The following is a 25,839-nucleotide window of genomic DNA, read 5'->3' as shown; positions in this document are numbered from 1 at the left end:
TCATTGAGCTCCATTGACCACACTACCAGCCACCCTGAGGAGTCCGGTTTTTAGCACTCTCCTGAGAGGATTTTCTATAAATATATTTATTGGGTGGGCCTGGAAGTATGGTCGCAGCCTTCTGCCGGCTACCACTAGCTAGTGCAAACGCTAGCATCTCTATTTGTAACGCCCCGATCCCGAGGGTCCGGAGAGTTAACTCATAAAACCTGATAATCAGCTCTAACAAGACTAGAGTACTTCCAAATTCAATAATATATCCATTTTCCAAACCTCAAATCGAACGTAAATACTTCAATTAAATAAATCAAATAAACTCATTTATCCAATATTCAATCCAACAACCCAAATAAAATCAACTCTTCTTCATGTCTCAAATAACAACTAGAAATAATAAAACATTAACATAGTCTCCATAAACCGTCTAAATCCATTGAAGCAAACTTAAGAAAGATAATTAACCTCCAACACCAACACTAATATCATGAGATACCCAACAACAAATCAATGCTAATCTTCTCCATAGACTCTAATACTGATCTTCAGCTGAGCCATCGATGTCATCTGAAATATTATGAAGATTAACGGGGTGAGTTATCAACAACTCAGCAAGCAGAGAGCATATACTAGCATGTAAACATGAGCATTTATAACATTTGATAAGCCGAACAAAACATTTACTTTCAGAATGCAGAAACAAAACTTGTACAAAAACATTAGAGTGAAATTTTCAGAAAAATATACTTATTCCAAAAAGAGAATCCGTTGGCATTTCTAAACTGAAACATTATAATCTTATCATCGTTTAATATCACATCGGGACAATACCATATTTAACCCCCGTGGTAGGGTTATAAACTACTATTATACTCGTGGCTGGGCCATTTTACATGTTTCACCCCCCTGGTAGGGTCATAAACCACCATTATACCCGTGGCTGGGCCATTTTTCATGTTTCACCCCCGTGGTAGGGTTATAAACCACCATTATACCCGTGGCTGGGCCGTATACCATGTTTCACCCCCGTGGTAGGGTTATAAACCACCATTATACCCGTGGCTGGGCCTTAACAGAAACAGAACGGATTTCATCGAAAATTCGATTACAATCATATACAGAATCAGAACTTCATGCCAAGGTTTTCAGATGACACATCACATCAAAATAAAACACTGAAAAGCTTTAGATCATTTCACATGTCCGAGATAAACATAAACAAAATATTCTCATTTGTTCATAACAAAACCTTTAGAATTCCTTATTTGCTCTTTACATAGTTCAGAAATGAAGTGCACAAAACTAGCTCATGTCTACACCAGTCATGACAGAAAAACACTTTCTCTTATGTAGAATTTATGCATATGCAGAATAAACATCTGAGGTTATTTTCAGATCATCTCTTTTCAAAAAAATAAACACATTTATTCTCAAAGTCAACCTCATATTATTTGTTTTATGCAAAACTAGTATATGAACCCCGCTTACCTGACTTCTTCGTATTATCAACACCTTGAGCTTGAACTCTAATAGTAACACCACCTAAACAAAAAGAACATATATCCAACATTTAATAATCAATCTAGTAGACTGCTATTTATTGAGTAATAAATCAAAATAGTCCCTTCAGAACTCAATAACTATCCTAATAATTAAACTTGAACAACTCTCTTCACCCATTCGCATTTAAAACTCAAAACAACCACCTTCTATAACACCAAACCAATCATAATTATTTCCAAAACCAACAACCGCAACTTCAATAATTAAAAACATAACCCAACTCAAACTTCATTTCCAACCTTCGAATAAAACAACTTCAGTGTCCGCATCAATAATTAATTCATTCAACAATTTAAGACTTGCATAAAAGTTCAATACAACTAGCTCAAAATACCCATAAATTTACACCAAATAGTCTTAATTAATAGTCCAAAACAGTCTCACAAATCCATCCAAAAATCATACTCCTCAACTTCAATAATTCCATCACCTCACCGCAATCCAACATATGAAACACCCACACGAAAATAAATATATAATTGTAACAGTTTGCCAAAAGTAACTGCAGGAATGCAAAATCTTATCCACGCCATAATCAAATCAGTAACACTTTTACAATTCACAACCCAATCACAAAATCCAAACACTACCACAAGCTTCGGGTGAGATTACCTAACCAAGTCACGAAAGCTTCAAATCCACCCCGAACCAAAACAATCCGCTGTAGTCTACGCTCAGAAAAATTCACAGCACTTCCTAGTGACAGAAAAATGCTTCTGCACAAAGGGAAAAATTTGAGTACTCTGAACATGATTTAGTGTTCCAAGCATGAACACTATGCATTCAGATGGAACGGGGATGTGTGCGAAAATTAAGCAACGAAAAAAAAATAAAAGTGAGACTGGAAATGAATGGTGGGAGAAGATCAAGACTACACTTCTGATGTGCGGCTCAGCAAGCCAAGCAGTGTGTGTGCGCGTAACATCAAGTAAAGTAGAGTGTGTGTGCGTGTGATCAAAACATGGCAGAAACCGAAAATGGAAGGAGACCCGCACGAGTAAGAACCAGCAGAACAGAGAAAAGAAAGAAGAGTAACCAAAAAGGAAAAAGAAAAGCCATAATAGAAGAAGAAAATACCAAGTTATGTTCAAAAATTGAATGAAATTGCAGTGGAGAAACAGTTTGAAATTTGAAACCCTTGAGTCGAGTGGACGGTGAAGATATGGAGAAGATGAGAAGAAAAAAAAATTGGATGAGAGGATCCGGTTGCAATGTCTGCCGAAGTGAGCCAAACCGATTCTTGAGTGTGGTAAGAGATGAAGATCAACTACTAGGATTATAGGGGGTTGGTGCGCACGGTTAGTGTGATGTGCAGAAAATGAGGTGCAGAGGGGAAAAATCGTGGGGAAGAAAAACAGTGCAGCAGAGGGAAACTCACCTAAACGACGCCGTCCGTCCCTCCACTTAAGCTCATGGACTGGGCTTCGTCCTGACTTCAAAGGGGCTGGGCCTAAAGCCCAATTATCACACTATTCGCAGGTATCTGACTTCAGCGCCCCTCAGGTCGCGACTTGTGAAGTAGATTGGCACTTGATTACCGTCTTCTTCTTTTACTAGGACGGTGGACATGGCTTGGGGGTAGGACTGAGCTTCGACGAAGTCGGAGTAAAATTTTTACTCTGACTCCGAACAGAATCGGAGTTTGACTCCGATCGATCGGAGCTCCGACCATCTATTGGGCTAAATGAATGCCCTTTTTCGACTTTTGGGCTTACCAAAGCCCAAGTCCGAACCTGTAAAAAAAATACTGAAAAGATAAAAAAAAAAAAACTTAAATACAATAGTTTGAAAACAAAAAAAACTTAAATACAATAGTTTAAAAACTAAATAACATCTATGATGTGGCCATAAGTTATAATAGTCACATTTATAACATAACAACAACATTGACTTAGCCTTGAAAGATAACAACATAAATATTAAACACGGATTTCACTCAAACTTCAATAGTCCATTGGTCACGCCTAAAATGAAGATACAAAGTTGCAACCATTAAATGAAAAAAAGTGATAATAAAAATTGAACACAATAAAAGTTGAATTTGATTCTTACCATGAAAGGGGGTTCTCCATAGTCCATAGTCTCTCAACTCCATCCCAACTATCAAGGGGCGTCCGTCTCAAACTCTCAGCCATCGGCAATTATGTTAGGGTTTACAATTAGGTCTATAAAATCATAAAAAGTAGAAGTTAGAAACATTAAAAATAATTAAATAATCATTTAAAAGCATATAAAGTTATCCGATTCAAGCTTATAGCTCTCGGCCTCAACACCAACGGTATCTAGTCCAATGAGCGTTTCACTTATCCAATTTTGTGTGCAAACGAGGGCCTCCACAGTTGACGGTAACAATAAACTCCGATAAGCATCCAACATGCGACCTCCAATGCTAAATGCCGACTTTGAGGCAACCGTAGTGACAAAAATGGCTAGCACATCTCGGGCTATACAGGAAAGGACTGGATACTCGGTGGAATTAACCTTCCACCAAGTTAATAACTGGAATTCACCACTAGATACCTCGACAGCTTCCATAAAATATCGTTCAACCTCAGATCTACACTGCATAATATTCCTCGTTGCAATGAGTTGATGATACTGCTGCATAATACAATGGCTTGTAACCCCTACGAATGGGTCAATATCATATAAGGAAGTTGTTGACCCTGTCGGCCTTGAATGTGAGGAGCTACCAGCTGCGGATGAAGGTTGACAACTATTGTTGTAGTGACTATATAGGTTATCAATATCATTTTTTAGCACTCTAATAAACTTTGCAGCTTTCACTGCCCCGAGAACAGAATTTACCCAAAATTCTAGAACAACCAACTTATATCGAGGGTCAAGGATCACAGTCACAAATAGTAATCTATTTATCTTCTCAATATTCCCTCAATATTTATCATATTTGGTCTTCGTCCTCGTAGCCATAGCAGATAACAATTCTTTAGAGTCAGCACAACTATTTTGCAAGTGGAAGTGAAGCTCCGAGAGCTCGCTGAAGTATAAGTTCGTAGTCGTATATTTGGATTCAGATATCCGCATAGTTATTTCATAAATTTTTTTTAAAAATTGAACAAAGTACCTCACACTAGTCCAATCATGTGGGTCCGGCACACCGAGCCCTTGTCTTGCTGGCTCCAACAAAGCATACCTCAGACCCCCATCCTCGACCTCCATCAGCTCGAAAGCTCTTTGGTAGTTCTGTGCCACATCCAACATCATGTATGTAAAGTTCCATCGAGTCGGAACGTCCAAGTATTACATACTAGAACATCCAATTTGAAGATCTTCTGCTATTGCCTTAAACTTGGCAAGCCTTTGGGGGAACCCCTCACATATCGCACAATATTGCGGACTTGGGTAATGGAATCATCAACCTCTTTTAACCCCTCAACAACTATGAGGTTGATGATATGAGCACATCATCGAACATGAATAAACTCATGGGCTCGAATGACATCATCTTTCACCGTCGTGTTCCGCTTAAACCAATCAATTGGTGTTTCATTGGTCTTGGCATTGTCAACTGTAATACACATCACTTTTCAAATTCTCCAGTCCTTTATACAATCATTCATCTTCACCTCAATGGATGCACCTTTATGATCTACAATTTTTTTGAAACCAATAATTATTTTATGCAAAATCTACTCAATGTTAATGTAGTGTGCTGTGATACACATGTAGTAGATGTTCTGTATGGACGTCCATGTGTCGATAGTAAATGACACTCTCTGGTTAGTGGTAATAAACATCTTCCTCATCTCCGCCTTGTCCTTCACATGCCTCTTCATACAATCTCGCATCACCGTATACTGTGATGGAATGGGAAATCGTGGCTCAACAAAGTTTAGAAACTTTCGAAAGCCTCTTTTGTCGACTGTGGTAAAGGGCATCTCATCAGTAATTATCATCTCTACAAGCATGTCCTTCAACATCTTTTCACTGTATTGAGGGATGACCAGTTTCTTAGCCTATGTACCATCAGTGGCCGTAGAAGTTGCGTAACTGAAGTTGGTCTAATCAGTGGTCGCCAATCGCTTTGCGATCTTATATCGTTGGCAACCATTTAGATATACTATTAACACACTGGTGCCTTGCTTATTCGAATGACATCCACAAAGCTGCGCACAGTGGTGGCATCTTGCTAGTGGGTTCGCAATATTACTAGGAATTTTGGTGAAATGCTCCCATGACCACGACCTTTTTTTAGAAAGCCATGGTGGTTGATCGTGCTCAATGGGCATCTCCTCCTCTTTGTTGAACATATCCTCATCCTTTATATCTAATAGGAGTGGGAGTCAACTACTCGCACAAGATGTAACTGCCTTAGATGTGGCTCTAGGGGTGGAAGTACCCATCGGTGTAAGAGTTGTAGCATTGGCATCCGCCACATCCCCTTGTGGACAATCGTTTCCACTAGGTCTAGAATCCATATCACAATCAAAGAAGCTGAAAAAATAAATTAGAAGCAAAAAATTAGTTTAAAAATGCCTAGGCTATATTAAAAGGTATCAACTCATTTAAGATGGACAAAAATCCAAAATCCAATTAATATATACAAATAATTATGATGATCATGTACGTAATCACATATTCTTCGGAAAAGATCATGCATTTGCATTAATATAATTCATGATACATGCCGTTTTAAGATGCCACAGTTCATTGAATATGACTCATTTTACAGGTTTTAAAACTAAATGATCAACAGTATATATGCTGCTACTACACACACATATATATGCATGCGGTAGCCATAAACCAATATCCCAATATTTTATAATCTTGCTTTAGCTGAATGAATATCGGCTACAAAATATATATTAATTGCTGTGAAACACAAAAATAAATTAGCAAGTACCCAGGTACCAGAAGATTAATACCATTAAATGCATGACCAATTAATTTGGTTCGATTTCTTAAAATAGAATATGGGATTAAATTATTTTATGAATATTTCTTTGGTGGAGTGTGAACACTACTGTTAAGTGATATATTGCTGCAAGACTCATGATCATGTCCTTAGTGGTAAGAATTCAATGGTTCTCATTAGACACAGTACTAGTTCATCACTTCATCAATTCAATGGTTCACTTAGACCTTTTACAATTTTTGCAAGAAAAATGATCACAACAAAACCAAAAACATCACCACGAGCGACAGCAAAAACAAAGCAATAAAACACAAATCATCCATAAAATCTCATACACATTTTATCAAACACATTGCATGCATACTAGTTTGCACAGTCCATTGCCATCAACCATATTCAATTTTTGCTACATTTCCATATTCAATTTTTGCTACATTTCCTTACTATAACAAAACTTTACAAGAATCACAACAATTAATCCCAAAACAACTAATTCTAGGCAACCCAACAACATGGAAAAAAATAAAACATAAAATTAAATCAATTTTAGGGTTCGGAATCGGAAACTTACCTGAGGCTACAGAGGCTGGCCTGAGAAGTGAAGGGGAACGGAGTGTTGCGCACTACGGAGGCTTAAAGAGGAACGGTGACAACAGAGAGGGAACAAGGTGGCGAGATCAGAGAGGTTCACTGGTTCAAAGAAAAGAAAAATGAAAAGGAAGAAGGAAGAAGGGAATGGGGTACTGCGTTAAGTGGAATGGCGTCGTTTAATATTTTTTTTTAAATCCAGATGTAAAACGACATCTAGATTTTTTTTTTAAATCAGAGTCAGAGTTCGAAGATCCAAGTAGCTCCGAACTCCGACTCCGACTCCTTATTCAGAGCTACTCCGATTCTGACTCTGATTTTCGATCAAGAATCGGAGCGGAAGTAGGGCGAAAGTCAAAATTTTAGGAAGTTTGCACAGCCCTACTTGGGTGGATACAACCAAGTACACGTACAAAATGTCCCCTTGATTAGGCTGCTTCAACATGGGTGGATTGATCAGGTACTGCTTCAGTTCTTGGAAGGCTTGGTCATGCTTTCCGTTCCAAGGGTGTACCTTCTTTAGAACTCAAGAAAAAGGGAGGCATTTGTCCGTGTACCTCGACATAAACCTATTCAACGCTGCCACCTTTCTTGCTAGGTGTTGGGTGTCGTTGATAGTTCGTGGCGGCGCCATGTTCAAGATTGCTTCTATCTTCTCAGTGTTCGCTTCTACTCCTCTCTCTGAGACTATGAACCTCAGGAATTTGCCCTAGTTCACTCCGAACGCATATTTGGCCGGGTTCAGCTTCATCTTGTATTTTCATAATACTTCGAAGGATTCCTTGAGGTCTATTAAGTGTTAGGCGACTTCCTTACTCTTCACTAATAGGTTGTCTACGTACACCTCTATAGTCTTCCCAATTTGGTGCTTGAACATCCGATTGGCCAGCCTTTGATATGTTGCCCTAGCATTCTTCAGCCCGAAAAGCATCACTCGATAGCAGTAGAGTCCTCTATCAGTTATGAACGTCGTCTTCTCCTCATCCACCTTATTCATCCTGATTTGATTGTACCCAGAGTAAACGTCCATGAAGTTTAAAAATTTATGCCCAGCTGTGGCGTTCACGATGATGTCAATCTAGCGAAGTGCGAAACTGTCCTTGGGACAAGTTTTGTTGAGGTCAGTGAAGTCCACGCATATCCTCCATTTACCTTTGATTTTTTTTTACGAGCACTACATTGGAAAGCCTTTCAGGATAGTAGGCTTCACGTATGAAGCCCACCGCTAAAAGTCTATCAATCTCCTCAGCTATGGCTAGCTATGGCTGCGCACTTCTCTGTACTGGATGATCTCCTTTCCTACCACCCTTTCTTGGCCTCTAGGTTGACGCAAAAGTAGTGCTCTATGACTAAATTATCAATCATCGGCATGTCTTCATGACTCCAAGCAAATATGTTTTTGTGTTTGATTAGTAATTGTTTTAGGGCCTCTCGGTACTCTGGTGGGAGTTTCGTACCAACCCTTGTGGTGGCGGCTGGGCATTCCCGGTGTAGTTGTACTATCTTTAAGGATTCGTTGGCTTGGGGCTGGAGTAGATTACTTTCATTCCTGGCTTCCATGTCTTGTTCCTCTTTTACAGGAGGCGGTGGTGGCGGGCGTTCCCTTCAGTTACCCACTGAACATACTGGCGGCACTCTTGTCTTCAACTCCTGGACGTAACACCCCCAAGCCACTGTCTGCTAGCCTTGGACCTCTCCGACTCCCACTTCTGTCGGAAATTTCATTTTAAGGTGGTGAGTGGAGGTTACCATCTTTAAGTTATTGAGGGTCGGGCGTCCCAATATGATGTTGTAAGATGATGGAGCCTTTACCACTAGGAAGTCTGTCATGTTGGTGATCGTGTGAGCCGTCTTGGCCCGCCATAACTAGGAGTGTGATGGCGCTGATGGGTTGAATGACTTCTCCTGAGAACCCTTTGAGTTGAGAAGGTGATGGTCGCAGCCTGTCAGGATTGATACCCATTCTAGTGAATGAGTCTCCGAACAGGATGTCGGTGGAGCTTCCATTGTCGACCAAGACCCGTCTGGTAGTGTAGTTGGCTATCAGCAGCATAACTACCAAGGCGTCATCATGGGGGTACATGACCCCCTTGCAGTCCTCATCCTCGAACGAGATGGTGGGGTTTCCCCAGTTCTTGTGTATTTAAATGGCTTGTCTGCCATGTATACTTCATGATACCTTGCCCTGCGGGCGTGGGCTTTTCTGCCAGATGCCATGGCCCTGCCTCCAGTGAAGCCGCCTGCCATCGTGCGGATTTCTCTAGGGAGGACCTGTTCCTGGTCTCTCCTGGGTCGTGGAGAGTTATTCCTCCCTTGCCTTTCTTATTTCTGGCGCTTAGGGCTTCTGCCTTGTATGTGCTTTCGTTCGCGATTCTCCTCCCTCCGTGGCTTGATGTAATCAACCAGCATCCTTTCCAGCTCCCCACATCTAGACATCTCTTCGACTCGCTTCTTCAAGGTAATTCAACCTTCAGTCTAGTAGGATTTGCTTTGGTGATATGTGCAGTGGTGTTGGCCTCTGCCTGGCGAGTGTTCTTCCTTCCTTGCTATCCTACTGTTCTCTTGTACATTATGGTTGTTATGGATCAGTCAGCGCCCCTGGTCCTCGTGGTTGGTGTAACGATCACGTTTATCATCTTAGTGGCCTCGGCCGTTTGTTCGTTTGTCATTGTCTTTTGAATTGTTTTGGTTCTTGTTCTCTGGCTTTACTTCCTGCTTCTGTGGCTCCAGGAGAGCCTGTAGTATGTCTTCTGCATTAACAAAGGCGTTCGCTCGGTCTATGAACTCCCTTAGGTAGACAAAGTTTGTCTAGCCAGTTCAGCCATTCTTTATTGGTCGGCCAAGGTGATCTTTTCGTCTTGGTCGTCTGTGGTGAGCCTTTCCTTATTGAAGCACATCGGGTAAGTTTTCAGATTCTTCCCCTCCTTCTGTTTTATGGTTAGTAGATAGGCGGCTGGCTTACGGCGCCTTCTACTTACCATGAACCGTGTGAGGAACTGCTTTGCTAGCTCCTCAAAATTGCCAATGGATCCGGGGCGTAGGGTCCCGAACCATCCTTGTGCTATTCTCTTCAATGTTAATGGAAAAGCACGACAGGCTACCTCCTCGGGGAAGCTGTGGAGGGTCATGTGTGCTTTAAAATTTTTGAGGTGATCAACAGGATCCTTGGATCCATCATATAGGTTGATCTGCGGTACCTTAAATTTCGTCGGCAATGGAACTGCCATGACCTCATTGCTGTAAAAGAGGTTTGTACGTGTAAGGAGTTGCTCCACGGAAAAGGAACCACTCATCTTTTTCGCCATCTCCTCATATTTCTCGACCAAACTCCGTAACTCGTCGTGCATCTTTTTCTTGTCCATCTATTCGTTGTTGACCCTCTCCGCATTGTGTGCGTCTCCATCAGCTTGCCCGTTTTGGGATGGGGGTTATCCTTTTGCCATTTTAGATCTTCGTTCTCCTTCTGCAGTTGTTCAACAACTGTCATCATTTGCTTCAGCCTTTCTTCTATTTTCGCTAACCTTATCTCCACTTCTGTCATGCTTGTTTCTGGATCCTAGTTTACGTGTGATCTCGTAACGATTGGCATATAAAAATCACATTTAACATCTACTAGAAGATATCACAGACGGTGCCATTGTAAATGACGTGTTTCACACCACCAACTGTAAGGATGACCTACAGCAACAAAGGGATGGCACTGGTTGCCTTGAGTAGACTCGGATGCTTAAATCAGTAACAATATAGAGATAAGTGCTTATATAATGAAGATGAAAATGTTTGTTATCTCTCTTTGGTTATTTATAGAAGGACTTGGACGTGTCGGGATGGTCACTGATTATGATCCCTTACTAATCGGGAGGGAAGATAACTCCTGTTTCATAAGGGCCATCTTCCTCAGGATAATAACCTCCACTTGTGGATCAATATTCCGATCTTGTAATAGTTATCTGCCATGCAGTTACGCTTCTGGGCTTTCCAGACATAGCCATTTTAACCCTAGGCTAAAGCTTTGGGCCTACTTCCCAGTCATGGGCTTGGACAGCTAGGGGGATCTAAATATCCCGTCCACACATTATTAATAAATATTTGTAATTCTAAATAAGTTGCGAAAGTTGTGAGTTCAAATGGAGGGTTTTTGTATCAAAAATTGGTTAGATCTAATAGTAAGACTCTATTAGAATTTTACACTATGAATCTTGTTAGAAGTGTTGATCATCAGGATTTTTAGGGGATGATTGAGGATGAGATGATAAATATGTGAATAGTAATGAAATAATTTGTGAATAATAGTGAAATAGTTTGAGTTATGATGTTTTATGTGGTTTTAAAAAATTAGAGAGAAAAAGATGAATAAAAATATTATAAAGTTAAAATATTATTATAATATAATTTGTTTAATATTATTTTAATATTATGTTTGGAAAAAGTTGAATTATTTTTTATATTTTGTTTGAAAATTTGGAAAAACTGTAAGGATTAGATAAAAAAATCTGAAAATTTGAAATTGAAAAATGTATATTTGAATGTTAAAATATTATTAGATAAAATGATATGAGATAGGATGAGATGAAACCATCTCAACATCCAAATCGAGTCTTGCTAGGTACAAGCAGTTTGGTGCACCAAACTGCATACCAACGCTGACATGATTTTTTTTTATTGAAATGAAAAATAAAAGAAGAAAACTTTTAAGAGAATAAAATATTTTCTATTACACGAAAATCATTTTCATTTTTAATTCGCACAAACTTATTAAATAGATACCTTACATATCAATATCATTGCGTAGTTTGGTGTACAAACTTACGTACGAGAAGACTTTTTCAAACCAATTTTATGTGTCAAATTGTTTATACTTAGCGAGGCTCACCTTAGTTGAGTGTTCTTTTGTCATTTTTTTCTCCAACTCCGTTGCCTCGAATGGAAAAAGAAAATGTGCACGTACGTACGTGATAACATTCCTACTACGGATCCTGCTTCTCCGACAGTCCAAGGATGGCACATGCCTAATACATTCAAATATTCTAAAAATAATACAAGGTTAATAAAATAATAAAACTTTAAAATAAATAAAAATATTATTCATTAACATAAATTTCAACTTCTAGAATTTTGAACAAGCTGGCTAGCAGCCTAGCTTGTACATAAAAGCAGTGCTTTTCAAAAAATAAAAAAAGCCGTAAGTGGGGCCAAGGGATCTTGAACGGATATATGGAGTCGGATTTTCTTAATTAATTTCGCTTCGTTCAAACGGAGCTTTTGTTACTCCCTCTCGAAGCCAAAGGACTCATGTCGAATGCAGCTTGTCGTCATGTTCAATGGCACCCAAGGGTACTGGAAACCAATCTACAAAAGCAATGACTGATCTTTTTCATCGCGGCTTCAATCCATATAACTATCCTGTAACTCCAAACATAACAGAGCAAGTAACCAATGAAAAGGATCAAAATAAAACATCTCATCTCTCAATCACAATTCCATCTCTGATAATTTTATTAGGCATCACATCGATCTGAATGAATATTCAGGATGAATTTTCTTCTTTTTCCTCCCACCTTAAATATCTGTGTGTCTCTAAAATTATGTTTGAATGTTGAATTAAGCGAAGTTTAAAGTTAAAAAAATATTATTTTTTAATATTATTATTATTCTGAGATTTAAAATTTTTAAATTTTTTATTATATTTTGTGATGAAATTTTAAAAAAATTGTAATGATTAGATAAACTGAATTGAGATGAATTTAGAATCCAAATTGACCTGTAAGCAACAGAATATTAGGTAAACACTAATACATAACTCCAGAGCTTCGTAAAACAGAAAACCCAACACTTAAAACTATACTACGCCGTTTAAGGCTTACATAAGAAACGACCCCGTTTATTCCCCAACTAAGGCTGCGTCGTTTTATCCCAGAAAAGACCCTCAGTTGCTGCCCTCTTCCTTCACTTTCCCCAACTCTTCTCACTTCTGTCCAGATTCAAGCTTCTACCTTTACGGTTCCATCACCCTTCTCACAAGTCCCTGACATCGTCATGTTCAACTTCAATCACACCGACGGGTATTTGAAACCAATCTAATTCAGCCATGACTTGATCTTTCTCACCGCGTCTTTCATCGAGATAACTATCCTGTAACTCGAAACATAACAGAGCAAGTAAACCAATGAAACGAAAATGGAGACAAATTACGCATCTCGTTCAATCAAAATTCCATCTCCGATAATTTTATTAGGTGTCCCATCTGAACAAGTTATAAAATAAAGGGAATTACCCGTTCATCTGGATCATACTCCCCCTGATAAGACTGTGGGCGATGGTTCCATCCTCGCGTTTGAAGAATATGATTTTCTCATGATCCCTTATCTGCGATGTCAATATACGTCTCGTCTGCCGGTCTCCGACGTAAAAAAGCACTTCTACTAGGCGTCCACCTTTGTATTCAATCCTCAAATCGGCGTAGCACATGTACCTGTGCTCACCCGGTTGGATTATTAGAAATCTGTCATCGCATTGAAATATGCCATCCTCTGTCACATGAACCTTCAGTGGTTCGTCAGAATGGTTCTCGAGTCTGGTGTTTCTCGAGAAAGGTTTCACCATTAGACACGCGACAAAACAAACAACTACGAAACAAAAAATGAGATCGTACTCATCAATGGTAAAAAAAAAAAAGAAAAAATTATTGATAACGTTGCAGTGCTTTGCAAAAGGTTAGAGGAAGAGAAAACCAGAGCATGCTAGAGAGAGGGAGAGAGAAAGAGAGCGAGGAGACAGTGCATGGGGGTCCGAGGGTCCGAGAATTTATAAAAATTCGATGAGAGAGAGAGAGCTCGATGAGAATTAAAAAAATTCATATGGATATAGTCCTTCCCGGCAGAAATTGGAACACATTGATTCCGCTAGTTCCCGTCCGCGTGATTTTTGCCGAGAGTGCCATTTATTTAAATTGATTTTTGTTTTTTTATGTGTCAGACTCAGACCCATCCATTTGGACAGGATTGGGAGTGGGATGAAATATAAAATTTTTATATAATCTCATTTTATTATTATATTGTAAAATATAAAAAAAAAATAAATTAAAAATATTTTTATTAAAAAAATAATATTATATTATTATTTTGATAAATCTAATAATTAATTTAATATGAAATTATAGATAAGAAAGTCTTAAATTTATGAAAAATATATATTTTTTTATCAAATTTTAAAAATGAAAACGATGAATCCTAATGACGGTAGTATACTAATAATTCTTTCCCGCCGCCATACGTGACTCTACATCCTTCAATTTGAAAATGAGACCTCTCAAACAGCTAGCGTTTGAAATAATTTATGAAAAAGTTCTGGAAAAAAAAAGCATTAGCTAGGGGAAAACCACAACTTTACGTACCCTCTCTAGCTAGCTACCACTCTTTTTATATTTTGCTCGTCAAATTACTAAATTATCACTATTAATATATGATTTATTCATTTATTAATTATTAGATGAATGATAGAAAAATTAATTGTTGGATATATATATTAAAAGAGGAGAAGAATACAATGGAAGTAATAATCTCAAAGGATAAAATGACAATTACGATAATGAGTAATGCTAGATACAATTTCTGGATTTGTAAATTCTGTACACTTTTTTTAAAAAAAATAAGATTTATTGTTAAAAAAAATAGATTTTTTATATAGATATTATATTTGTCAATTTTTTTAAAAAAAGTGCGTGAAAACTTGTATACTTTAAGACTCTAGAAATCATTTTCCTTTGATAATTTTGGTGGTCATATTAAAAAATGAGTGATAAAAATGAAGAGATAAATAAAGGGTAATTTTTCCAAAATTTGTCGACTTCAAGCCACAAAAAGTTTTAGAAATGTCTCTTAAATTGTATTAACAATCAAAATAATTCATAATTTATCGTGTTTATTTCACCTTAATATATTACTATATAATAATAAAAAAAAGTTCTTAAATAGAGTAATATCATGAAGAAGTCCTTAATAGACAAATCATGTGCAAGCATTTTATAAAATTATGAATCTCACTTAAAAAAAAGAGGTTTTTTTTTAATACTTTTATGATGAAATCCAATTTTATAAAAAAGATTAATTACACGGGACTTGTATAAATAAATCTTAGATAATTCCCAAAAATGCGTACGTAGTTGCCTCTCACGTATGGGTCGATGATGGCACTGATCATCGTGAAAATTAGAGCCATGCATGTGCTTAAACTAAGAACTGACCTAATATTAATTCAACCGAAAAAACTACTTTACCTCCCACTTGACCGCTGGACCGAATTTTTTTTCTTTTTATTTAATGATTAAGAAGTAATTTTAAGTGTATTGAAATATTCTTTATTTTTTTAAAATATTTATATTAAAAAAATGTAAAAAAAATGAAAAAAAAAACCAAAAGTCAAAAGCGGTTAAATTGAGCAGGTTACTCTGGACGGCAGAGTAACTTAAGGCTTCGTTTGGTTACTCAACTCACCTTAACTTATCTCAACTCATCATTATAACTTTTTCAAATTTCAATACAAAATATAATAAACAATTCAACTTTTTCAAATCTCAAAATAATAATAATATTAAAAAATAATATTCTAACAATATTTTATCATCTCATCTCAACTCAACTCAACTCAGTTCAACATCCAAACGCAACCTAACTCTAATTCAAGAGCGGTCCAAGTGCCAAATTGATCTTTTTATTTTTTGTTAAATTTTTTATTCATATTTTTTTTTATCATTTTTAAAAATATAAAAAAATATCAATACACAAATAACTAATTTCTTAACTATTAAATAAAAAAAATTAAAATATATAAAATAGCAAGATGAGAGACAAGTTAAAAAGATAAAATAATATTTTTATTAATTCAATATTACTTCTAGATTCTTTGACTTCAACTCTTTTAAGCTGCATGCATTCATACAATATTTTCAGGCAGTTCCTTCACATGGGAAATGTTAAGAACTCCAAACGTCTACTTGCAACACTTTTAAGGATAACACTCTGCATAAAATCCGCTGACATGACAGGCAGTCAAACCAATCATATTTTTATGGCTGATGCGACCTTATCACATCAATGACTGTCTTTGGTGTTACACAGGTATTTCGCTTGAATAATGATAAAACATTTTATTATTAATTTTCATTACTATTTAATATTTTTTTATTATTTTTTTACTATTATTTACAAAATACATGAAAATACCCCACTAACCAAACTCAACCTTTGGTCATGCATCAAGCCCCATTATCAAACAACAACAACTTTGCGTCTCTTTATTTGATCTAATTGGGACATAGAATTATACTTTTCACCAACAAATTACTTCAAATTCTTATTTTATATATCAAACTAGAGAAATATATTACTCACAAAAAGATTATACAAAAATAAATTAATACCTTAATGTGATACGTTAGATTTTAAAATTATTTTTACTATAAAATAAATATAATATATCATATAAAGTCATGTCAGTTTGTAGATCTCTTTTTAATTGTAACACTTCTCATCAAACTATTAATACTTTTTAATTTGTAGTCTAAATTATCTATATTTCTTTTATTTATCTTGACAGTCAATCTTAATGATCTATCTATAGTTTTTATTTCCTTGAGATGATACTTCCACATTTTATTTTGCACTAAATTATATTGGACTTCCTTATGAGGGATTGAAAGCAATCTTTTCCCTTTTAGTTGCATTTTGGTGATCGGTTAAGTCCCATTTAAAGAGAATAAATTTGGACCCTTCTACAAAATAAGAGTCCATAGATAGAATAATTTTCTTATCATCTCATAATATGGCGTTGAATTATCGAAAATTATTTGTAATGTTTTACTCATTTACCAATCATTTAATATCAAGTTAAAGAATGTTTAAATAATGATGGTTTAAAAAATGATAAACAAAAACTTTCCTGTAATTGATAAAAAAAAAAAAAAAAAAACGTAAGATTCAAATTTGAAAATAATATGTAATCTAAAATATGAATAGATGCCTATACTTTAAAGATTTTGAAATTATATATTTATTTGTGAAAATGATGGGCACGATGCGTTTTTATCCCATGTAGAAACAACAAAACGGCACCCAGGTTGGGTCATTGCGTATAATTCAAGCACTTATTGTCGTTGACAAATTGCTGTGGCATGGTCAGATATCAGCACATCAACCACAAGCTGGTCTAATGGATGTGTGTAAATGTTTTCTTATACCGGGTAGGGATTGACTCTCGAGTGCAAAGGCACAGAGGAGTTGGATACGAGAATCCATCAAAGTTTTGAATATTGTACCAGAAGTTATACTGGTCAAGACACTAAAATAAAATATTTTAATATTGATACTATTTTGCGTACTGTTTTGAGATAGTCGATATATGAATAAATTATATATATAAATATATATATAAATTATATTCTAAAATAATAGTCTATATATGAATAAATTATATATAAATATATATATAAATTATAAATAGTCTAATCTAAATTAGAAGTCAAAAAATAAACTTGTAGTTTGAAAAAATGAAAAAAAAATATTGAAGGTCGAAATATAGGCCGGTACAAACCGAAATTGAGGCTGGTACGATCGGTACAGGCCGGTGGGACTGGTATGAAACGTTTAGGGTAACGGAAATTTAGACGATACCGGCCAGTACGGTACGAAATTCAAAACAGTGGAATCCATTGGTCAAATAGTTTAGGACATATTTGGATACTATGAGAATTCTCAAAACTAATTATCGTAATCTCATTCTCAAACTTTACTTAAATACAAAATATTTTTTAAATTTGAATTTTTAACTTTCTCATCTAATAATTACCTAATCATTATTCAAATATAAAAATCAAACATTAAAACAAAACATAAAAATTAATAAAACTTTTTTAATATTTATATTCAAATAATATTAAAAATTAATATTTAAATATTTTTTTAACTTCATAATATTTATATTCAAATTTTTCTCTCATTTTCTAAAATCCAATCAAACATTTTCATTCAAACCATTTTACTACTATTCAAAAAATTCTGAAATACTCCGAATATCCAAACATGCTCAATATGAATAATTTTATTACTTTGATGTTGAGTTTCATAAAGGTACTAATAATTGTATTACACATGATATTCGCATAAACTCACTCTTGGCGAAGTATTTAATTACTATTTATACGTTTAATTAAGAAGAATAAATATATGTTTGGTCTATACAAAAATATTACAAAATCAAACTTCAAATTAATACGACAGGCAAAAACAGAGGGTATCACCACCGTCATTAAAACCCTAAAAATTTAAGGTTGATACTCTGTTTTATCTGAAAGAGCTATGTGCCAATACAAACTACCTATAGCAATTTATTGTGGCGGTTATTAGAACTCGTCACTAAAAACCTTCATTACTGCTGGTGGTTCAAAAATACCTATAAAGCTGCATTTAAGCAGTGAAGAATGTGAAACATCACTCTAGGAGTTTAGCTCCCATTGATTCATGTACCTTGTAGATAGCCCATTTCACCAAGGCACAAAGTTAAGGACACTTCTACAAGCAAGCTCTTTAAGCAAAGACAAGTTTAGATTCCAAGCTACCAAAAGCTTTCCCTTCTATTCCATTTCCTGTGTATGCTTGGCTATTTTTAATCTCTCAATAAGGGACTTTTGTCTTGGATTGCACTTGTTAGGCACATTTCAGTTTAAGTTTAGCGATATTATAATTATTATTTAAGATAACCGATCTGAGAATCTCGGTATGAATATGATAATTGTATTTATCGTTGTTTTATAATTTTTTTAATATGATATCAAATGATTGAAAAATTAATAAAAAAATGACACGAAACTATACTGTACATTGATTTCATTTTACTGGAGATAAAATAGCTCAAGATACGAGGACCACAGGCCATAATTCAGAATATGAACCATGACATCAATGATATTCTTTGATTGTTGGAGTTGATAACTTCACATATAGAAGTCTTATCCTTTTCCCATCTTAATTATTATTAGTACGGAATGCTCAGATTCCATCAACATGCAAGATGGAGTAATGGTCTGTCATTGTTTTAAGCTTACGCTCTTTAATGGAACTTTCATCACTAGCTTTTGTTTGAATTGTGGATATAGTTGGACATTCATTCCTCAATTGCTTAGAAACTAATCAGAATCAATACTGAGGGAGCTCAATGTTAGTCTCACCTAACTTGGCCATACTCAACTTCTTGTAGTATGTAGCTCATATCGAGTGGAACATGTATACAAAAAAAGTGGAACATGTATACAGAGAAAATAGACTGATGCTGGAAAAAAAGTGGAGTGAGGGGAGTGTAGAATAAATACGCTCTGTATTGCTAGGGTTAGTATAAATACATATGTTGTAACCTTACTTTGGACAATTAGTGAATTTAACTCTGCTCCTGTGGATATAGGCATATTGCCGAATCACGTTAAATCTGTACGTTTGTCTTGTTTTCTCCTTTTTTTTTATGTACTTTTCATCGTAACTGCCGCACTTGGCACAACACAACTTGATGCAGCATAAGTACTTCTGAATTACAAATCCATGTAAGTAGAGTTGTTTTTGGTAAGTAATGGCAAGGTTTGACAGAATTGTTTGTTGTGGTGTTCATTTATGGGAACTTGTTCCATATAACAAGACTTCACACAAACATGAAGTACTGCAAAAGCTTAGGACTCAATAAATTTCCTTTTATTTGAAACTCTTTTCAAAGCATAGTACATGCTGAACCAAAAGGTGAAGAGACCATTCATCTCACGAATACTACTTACAAGGTATCATATACAAACTGCCTTTCTTATGCATTCTATAGCTGTGTATACAAGGAAATTGCAAAGTTTATTGAGAGTATAAAAGGTACCTAAAACTAAACTCGTATGGAATAATTTGGACAAACTGTGAAAGAGTTTCCTTTTTGCCTCTCTCAACACACCCAATTGCTTCTTTGGCAAGTTCACTTGGTAACTGAAGACAGATCCAATCAAGCAACGATTCCAAATCCTTTGCAAAGTCGAGCAAATACCAATCCAAAAGCTTTGGGATAGCAAACTTGGTAGTTGAAATTCCAACTGCAGCCTGTAAGTACTCCCTTTTAGCCACTTCCAGTTCTTTCTCAACCTGAGATGCTGTGTACACCCTCACCTTTCATATGGAAGAGTTAATAAATCAGCAATGGCATAACTGCATGGAATCATCCCTAAGACACTAACAACTGTGAGCACTTAAAAGAGTCTTGATTTAGACCTGAATGAGTTCCGAGAACAAACTATAATTCTCACAGAAAGTATCTAGATAAATCCCAGGAGAAATCATATATTAAGTAATATGTGAAAGCACATTAAGCTGTCAAGAAAAACTGTGCCACTGAATATAATCTAGTGTATTTGGGAATATCTTTTTAATTATAATGTTTCGATGAACGCGGGACTACACTGAAGAGCTTCACTTAATTTTGCTCATCATGGATGTGGGACAATGGCTGATAATTGAAGCAAAGTTTACTAGGCTGGGTTAACTTACAGCAGGGGAGGACCAGCTTCCACAGCATAGGGCAAATGTCACCAAGGGTTCAGAAAACTCCAATCCAAATATGCTTCTCCTAGTCTTCTCATCGTTTTTCGCACCCTTTACAAATGTCTGGTGCAACTAAAAGTAAGAGATTTGAAGAAAGGATTTTTATCTTAAAGGTGAAACATTCTTGTGGTAGATCACATGAGATGGGCACTACTTACATATTTTGAGCGGTAAGGCAATCTCAAGATGAAATGTTCTATAGTTATTGCATTTAGCAAGTGTCCCCCAACATTTATTGTTGCCTGAGTAACAAGTAATGGAAATGCATAAATGACTGCCTATATCCATTTCATGTTAAAAGCTACAAGTTGGTTTGCAGCAAAGTCATATTTTAAATAGAGGCCTTCAAGCATTTGATATAAGCATTGCAAATGAAATTACAATATATCCTTATCCTAGCAAGAAAGAGGAGTTTCTGGATATTACATACCTTCTGCATCAAAGCAACAACCATCTCAGGGCTCTCTGGTATTCCGTGTTCTAGGAATGCCTGTAGAATACGAGATTGTGAATGGCTCTTTCTTTGCACTTGGCAAGGGAACAGGAAATGAGAGTACAAAACAAGACCCATCACTAATTTTAGCAAACTTTTGTGTACATACATTCATCATGCAGGAATTGTAAATGTTTATCCAGAATGCTAGCTTCTCCTGATGGATGAGGCTTTCTAAGTTGACAGAGGCAAGTTTCCCCAGGAGGAGTCTGAGAATTCAGAAAAACAAATTGCTGTGACTTTCTAGTGTATTTATAAATACCATAATGGATAAAGCAAGAAACTATCCTAATCTTTCTCAAACTTACTTTAATCTACGAAGTAGAAACACAGAATTTGCTGTTCGGTTTGGATTGATTGAGCCAGCTTCAATGTGACATAATTTCTTATATGGACCAATATCTCTCATTCCATATACTGAACAAACACCATAAGGATCCCAATAATTTGTTTCTTCACTGCTTTCTCGAGTTGAAGAGGTCAATATGGAGGGTAAATTTTCAGCACTACTTTGATTCTTCTTCAAACTCATTCTTAGGAGAATGCTAGATAAGCATTCCACTATATTTTCAGAAATTCTGTTTGGGCCATCATCTCCTGGCCCTTCATCAGGGGTTCTTGTGTCTAGACTTGCTTGGTCTTTCAATCTGCATTCTACCTGGAAATTTGAAAACTCATACTCATTTTAGAATAAGAACGACTGTACATAATGCAAAATAAATAATTGATATTAGTAGGTACCTGTAAATTCTGATGATCTAAACGCTTCTCTGCTGATCTTTGGCTTATGAGAGGTCCCTTAACTGGAGTTTTTATTGTTTGGGGTTTATGGATCGAGGATCCCTTTACATTCTTTACTGAATTTGTACATGATTGATCCTCGTGTCCCCGACCATCATCTGTTAATCAAAGATGAAAACAATGTTTCAAAGCCTATTCCATACATGATACACATTCCTAATTGAGCTGCAAAGTTTTACCAGAAAGAGAAGGTTTATGCCTCCTTGTGGACACTGATGAATCACACCCATTTAGAGCTGAAAATTTGCGTCGCTCTAGTTTGTGATTCTTAACCGGGTATGGGGCATATGAATCAGCTGAATTTTCTGCGCCCCTTTTGGAGGATGATATATAGACAGCTTCATGATACAGATCCTGTCTAAAATGCACAATTTGCTGTTCGAGCCGAACCACTTCCTCTTCCAGAACAGCCACCTCGGCAAGAAGCTCCAATGTCTATGAAATCAAAATCCAACGTTAAGGAATATAACTTCCACTTGGAAAGTATAGAGAAGTTGAGATAAACAGTTGAAATATCGTGTAAAAATTGGGTTGCATTTTATGTTTTCTACCTTCAAATCTATCAATCCATGTTTGGATTTAGAAAGTGTTTGATTTCATTTCATCTTATCATTACAACTTTTCCAAATTTAACATAAAATATAATAAACAATTCAATTTTTTCAAATCTTAAAATAATAATAATATTCTAATAATATTTATTTCAACTTTCATCTTCCATTTAAAACCATCTCATCTCATCTCTAATTCAAACCGTGTGCACTACTTTCTTGAACTATAGTGTTGCCATTACAAGCATAGATTCTAACTATTAGTGAACTGGTTGACTTGAATTGAACTCTATGTTATGAGCATTGTAAAGTAGTCTTTCAAAAATAAAAAAGATAATTCACAGCGGTACGGAGTTTACTAACATAAGCAGGGAGATAGGGGGGAAGACGAGGTAGAGCTCCCAAAGGTCTATTGAAAGCCCTCTCCAAAGCTCTGTGAATGTTCTCTTCGTGTCTGAGCTTTTTCTTGAGTTTATCAATCTGAAAGTCAACTTCAAACTGAATTTTTCGCAATAGAGAAAAAGAAATGAAATCCACATAAATGGGAGGCTGCCTGTGAGAAAATTGTAGCCATACGTCTTGCTTCAAAGCAAATTTTCTCTCTTTGCTGGAGGGTCGTTGACTCGCGGTTGCTTTTACAGCATCGTTTACCTTGTTCCCCTGCATATCCAGCTAAAAAGAAAAAAAAAAAAAATTACAGAGAGAGACATCAATCAGCTTCCGCAAGAGAAGAGTACAAGATGCAGATAGAATTGCAATAAACAAACTTTTTCCTAGCAAAAAACGGAAAGAAAAGAAAGCAAAGGGACATATATCGAAATCTAGGACACTGATCAAGAAGCCAGCTTTTACCGCTCGTGGTGGATAAATAGGAGACACCCAAACAAAGGGAATGATCTATTTTCTCGGGAAAGTGTTTTGAGGGAAGAGGATTCAAAATCCAATTCATATAACTTTGAAAAAGACAAACTTGAATTACTTCCAAGAACACCCTTCTCGGATTCCCATCAAAGATTTCTGCTTTTGCGAAATTTCTGGGAGCTAGGAGCGTCGTTACTGAAACTGAAGCCCTATTTTGAGGGGGAAACAGTTTCCCCCATGTGTGAATAATTACAGAGTTCATAGCTTAGAGGTTGAAACTTCTACTGTAGAAACCGTTTTTCGAAAAAAAAAATACATATAATATAGAATTGATTACCAAAGGTACGAATTGCACAGTTCAGACTATGAACGATTAAAGATGTTTAGCTGATTACTTTTTCATAATTGAGAGGAGATCTCATGGACTGAAGCCTTGTTCTGACTCTGGCATTCATTTCTGAATTCTGCCAAATCTGCAAGACCATCCCCCCAAACCAATTCAATACCTTAAAAGAACAGCAATACTCGGCAAGAAAACAAATTCAAAGCACGCCATTCCAAGAAAGTACCCCGGATTGAACCGCTTAAAAGGAAAGAAAATCAGAACTTTATCAAAGAATCAATTCCCATAACTAAACCAAGAAACTTGAACGAGTTCGAGCTGAGTGCCATCCTAAAGAAATGTAGTAACTGGCAACGATCACCCTGATCCCTGCATTCCTCGTTTACAGCGAAGTAAAGCAAGCAGAGCATACCCCGGATAATAAATGGCCAAGATTTCGAGCTATACGACCTTGGAAGATGCGAAACAGAGGGAATTGTACGTGTGTACAGCTACATAAGAACTAATTGGGACCATGACTGTATTTTCCACCGCATCGTCATTTCAAGGAAATCAAGGAGAGAGAGAGAGAGAGAGAGAGAGAGAGAGAGAGAGCGTGTCAGCTACTGTCAGCTGGCTCGGTGATGGGTAAAATCGGTTGGCTATGGGGCTTTGGGAAAAGGCCAAGTGCAAGTAAGCGAAAGGTATGGTACCGTGCGCAATTCTCAATGTTCACGCACTGTGCTGTAAAACCTCTTTTGACGATCATGAATCAACGGGAGTCTTCTCTTTTTCATCTTTAACCTCCATCTTGAGCTTTTATGTCCGCAAGAAAATTATTCGGTGGTCAACAGTGTACTTTGTCTGGGTTAGGCGAAGTCCAGAGGGGGGGAGAGAGATACCCCCATCAGCTCCACGACAACAGAGACTCAAAAGCGTGGTATTTTCGATCAATTATTTTATGTTTTGTCTCGTCAAAATTCATCTAAATTTATTAATATAATTTTTTAAATTTTAACATAAAATATAATAAATAATTTAATTTTTTCAAATTTTAAAATAATAATATTATTAAAAAATAATATTCTAATAATATTTTATTATTTCAACTCAACTCAACTCAATTCAATATTTAAATATAACCTAAATTGCTTGCGCAAGAATATAGTTTTAATGAGATTACATCTAATAATAATAATAATATAAAAATGACATTTATAGTTATAAAATATATCAGTCTGCATACTTTATTTAAAAATAGTGAATAAATTTATAATTGATCATATAAAAAAAATTATTTTTTTAATAATAAACTATACTTTTTTAAAAGAGAGTGATAAAACTAGAATACTTTAAAACTGTATCTAATATTATTCATAATAATACGAAAGTATTACATATATGTGTATTCCGAATATACCTAATAATTACTTGTCGTGATTTTGTCTTCTTTCTTGAAATGAAAATTATAATATAAATTAAATGAAAAAAAATAGTAAGATAAATATTAGATAAAATTACACTTTGTACCCTTCAATTGTCAAGGGTTGTAAAGTTTATCTCAAATTATATCACATTACCTATTTTTGTTTGATCATAATTCAATAGGAATTCAAGAGTGTATAGTAATTGGAAGTGTAATGGTTAAAACCCATGATAGTTTGAAGAGGGGGGCAAAAGTGGAATTTTATTTCAACAAAAAGTTGTTCTTGTTTTACATGCATGGCATGTTATTATATGGTGGGGGTTGACCCCAAAACCGGAAGGGCTTTGGTATGCTTTATTGACTTAACTTGTGGTATTAATCAATATATAAAGAAGAATTTTAGGTTGGTATTTGAAGGGCAAAAGCTGCAAAGTCACGTGTTTGCCAACTACACACTTTTTGTTCATGGAAATAAAATAAGCTTAATTGCAGCCAGGCCTTTTGAAGGTGGTTTATGATTTTTTCATCTTTACGTTTTATAATTATCTCCAATCATACAAATTGATGATGTGTCGTATTTTAACTGGTTGATCTTTTTTTTTTTTTCAAATTTTATTATGGAAGGTTTTTTAAGAAGGTTTCTAATTCTTAAGAAACCCAAAAATCTTTTTTATTTATTTATTTTTTTTATAGAATCAAGAATCTCATTTCCTTTGATCTAACTCTAAAAAGTAGGTCAAAAGGA

General features: G+C 35.7%; 2 protein-coding genes across 6 annotated transcripts; both read right to left on the bottom strand.

The window, feature by feature from the left end:
• Window positions 1–13,104: 13,104 nt before the first annotated feature.
• LOC121242191 lies at window positions 13,105–13,673 on the bottom strand. The gene is made up of 2 exons (XM_041140085.1): window positions 13,302–13,673; window positions 13,105–13,159 (listed from the first exon to the last, which is right to left on the bottom strand). Exons 1-2 carry the CDS (start codon window positions 13,628–13,630, stop codon window positions 13,105–13,107), a joined length of 384 nt encoding a protein of 127 aa, XP_040996019.1. The 5' UTR covers window positions 13,631–13,673.
• Window positions 13,674–19,736: 6,063 nt separating this feature from the next.
• Window positions 19,737–24,471, bottom strand: LOC121243021. Of its 5 annotated transcripts, none has more exons than XM_041141073.1 (12): window positions 23,916–24,471; window positions 23,752–23,819; window positions 23,062–23,157; window positions 22,849–22,965; window positions 22,114–22,369; window positions 21,875–22,032; window positions 21,442–21,791; window positions 21,243–21,342; window positions 21,071–21,130; window positions 20,799–20,882; window positions 20,587–20,703; window positions 19,737–20,208 (listed from the first exon to the last, which is right to left on the bottom strand). In XM_041141073.1, exons 3-12 carry the CDS (start codon window positions 23,149–23,151, stop codon window positions 19,906–19,908), a joined length of 1,635 nt encoding a protein of 544 aa, XP_040997007.1. In that variant the 5' UTR covers window positions 23,152–23,157; window positions 23,752–23,819; window positions 23,916–24,471; the 3' UTR covers window positions 19,737–19,905. The 5 variants fall into 5 exon arrangements, with proteins under 5 accessions (XP_040997007.1, XP_040997006.1, XP_040997005.1 ...); XM_041141072.1 differs by having other exon boundaries at window positions 23,742–23,819; window positions 24,102–24,471; XM_041141071.1 differs by having other exon boundaries at window positions 23,742–23,819; window positions 23,916–24,470.
• Window positions 24,472–25,839: the final 1,368 nt, after the last annotated feature.

Source organism: Juglans microcarpa x Juglans regia, chromosome 8D, assembly GCF_004785595.1.
Source record: "Juglans microcarpa x Juglans regia isolate MS1-56 chromosome 8D, Jm3101_v1.0, whole genome shotgun sequence".
NCBI lineage: Eukaryota > Viridiplantae > Streptophyta > Magnoliopsida > Fagales > Juglandaceae > Juglans > Juglans microcarpa x Juglans regia.
This window is presented reverse-complemented; position numbering and strand designations above follow the sequence as displayed.

Bases quoted from the DNA above. Each gene is read 5' to 3' on its own strand.
- LOC121243021 (XM_041141070.1), bottom strand. From the start codon at position 23,608: ATGAACTCTGTAATTATTCACACATGGGGGAAACTGTTTCCCCCTCAA. The intron at 20,704-20,798 runs GTAAGTAGTGCC...TAGTTGCACCAG, and splicing joins TGCCTTACCGCTCAAAATAT to ACATTTGTAAAGGGTGCGAA. The intron at 20,209-20,586 runs GTAAGTTAACCC...TCCATATGAAAG, and splicing joins GAAGCTGGTCCTCCCCTGCT to GTGAGGGTGTACACAGCATC.
- LOC121242191 (XM_041140085.1), bottom strand. From the start codon at position 13,630: ATGGTGAAACCTTTCTCGAGAAACACCAGACTCGAGAACCATTCTGAC. The intron at 13,160-13,301 runs GTAATTCCCTTT...TTCGAGTTACAG, and splicing joins AGTATGATCCAGATGAACGG to GATAGTTATCTCGATGAAAG.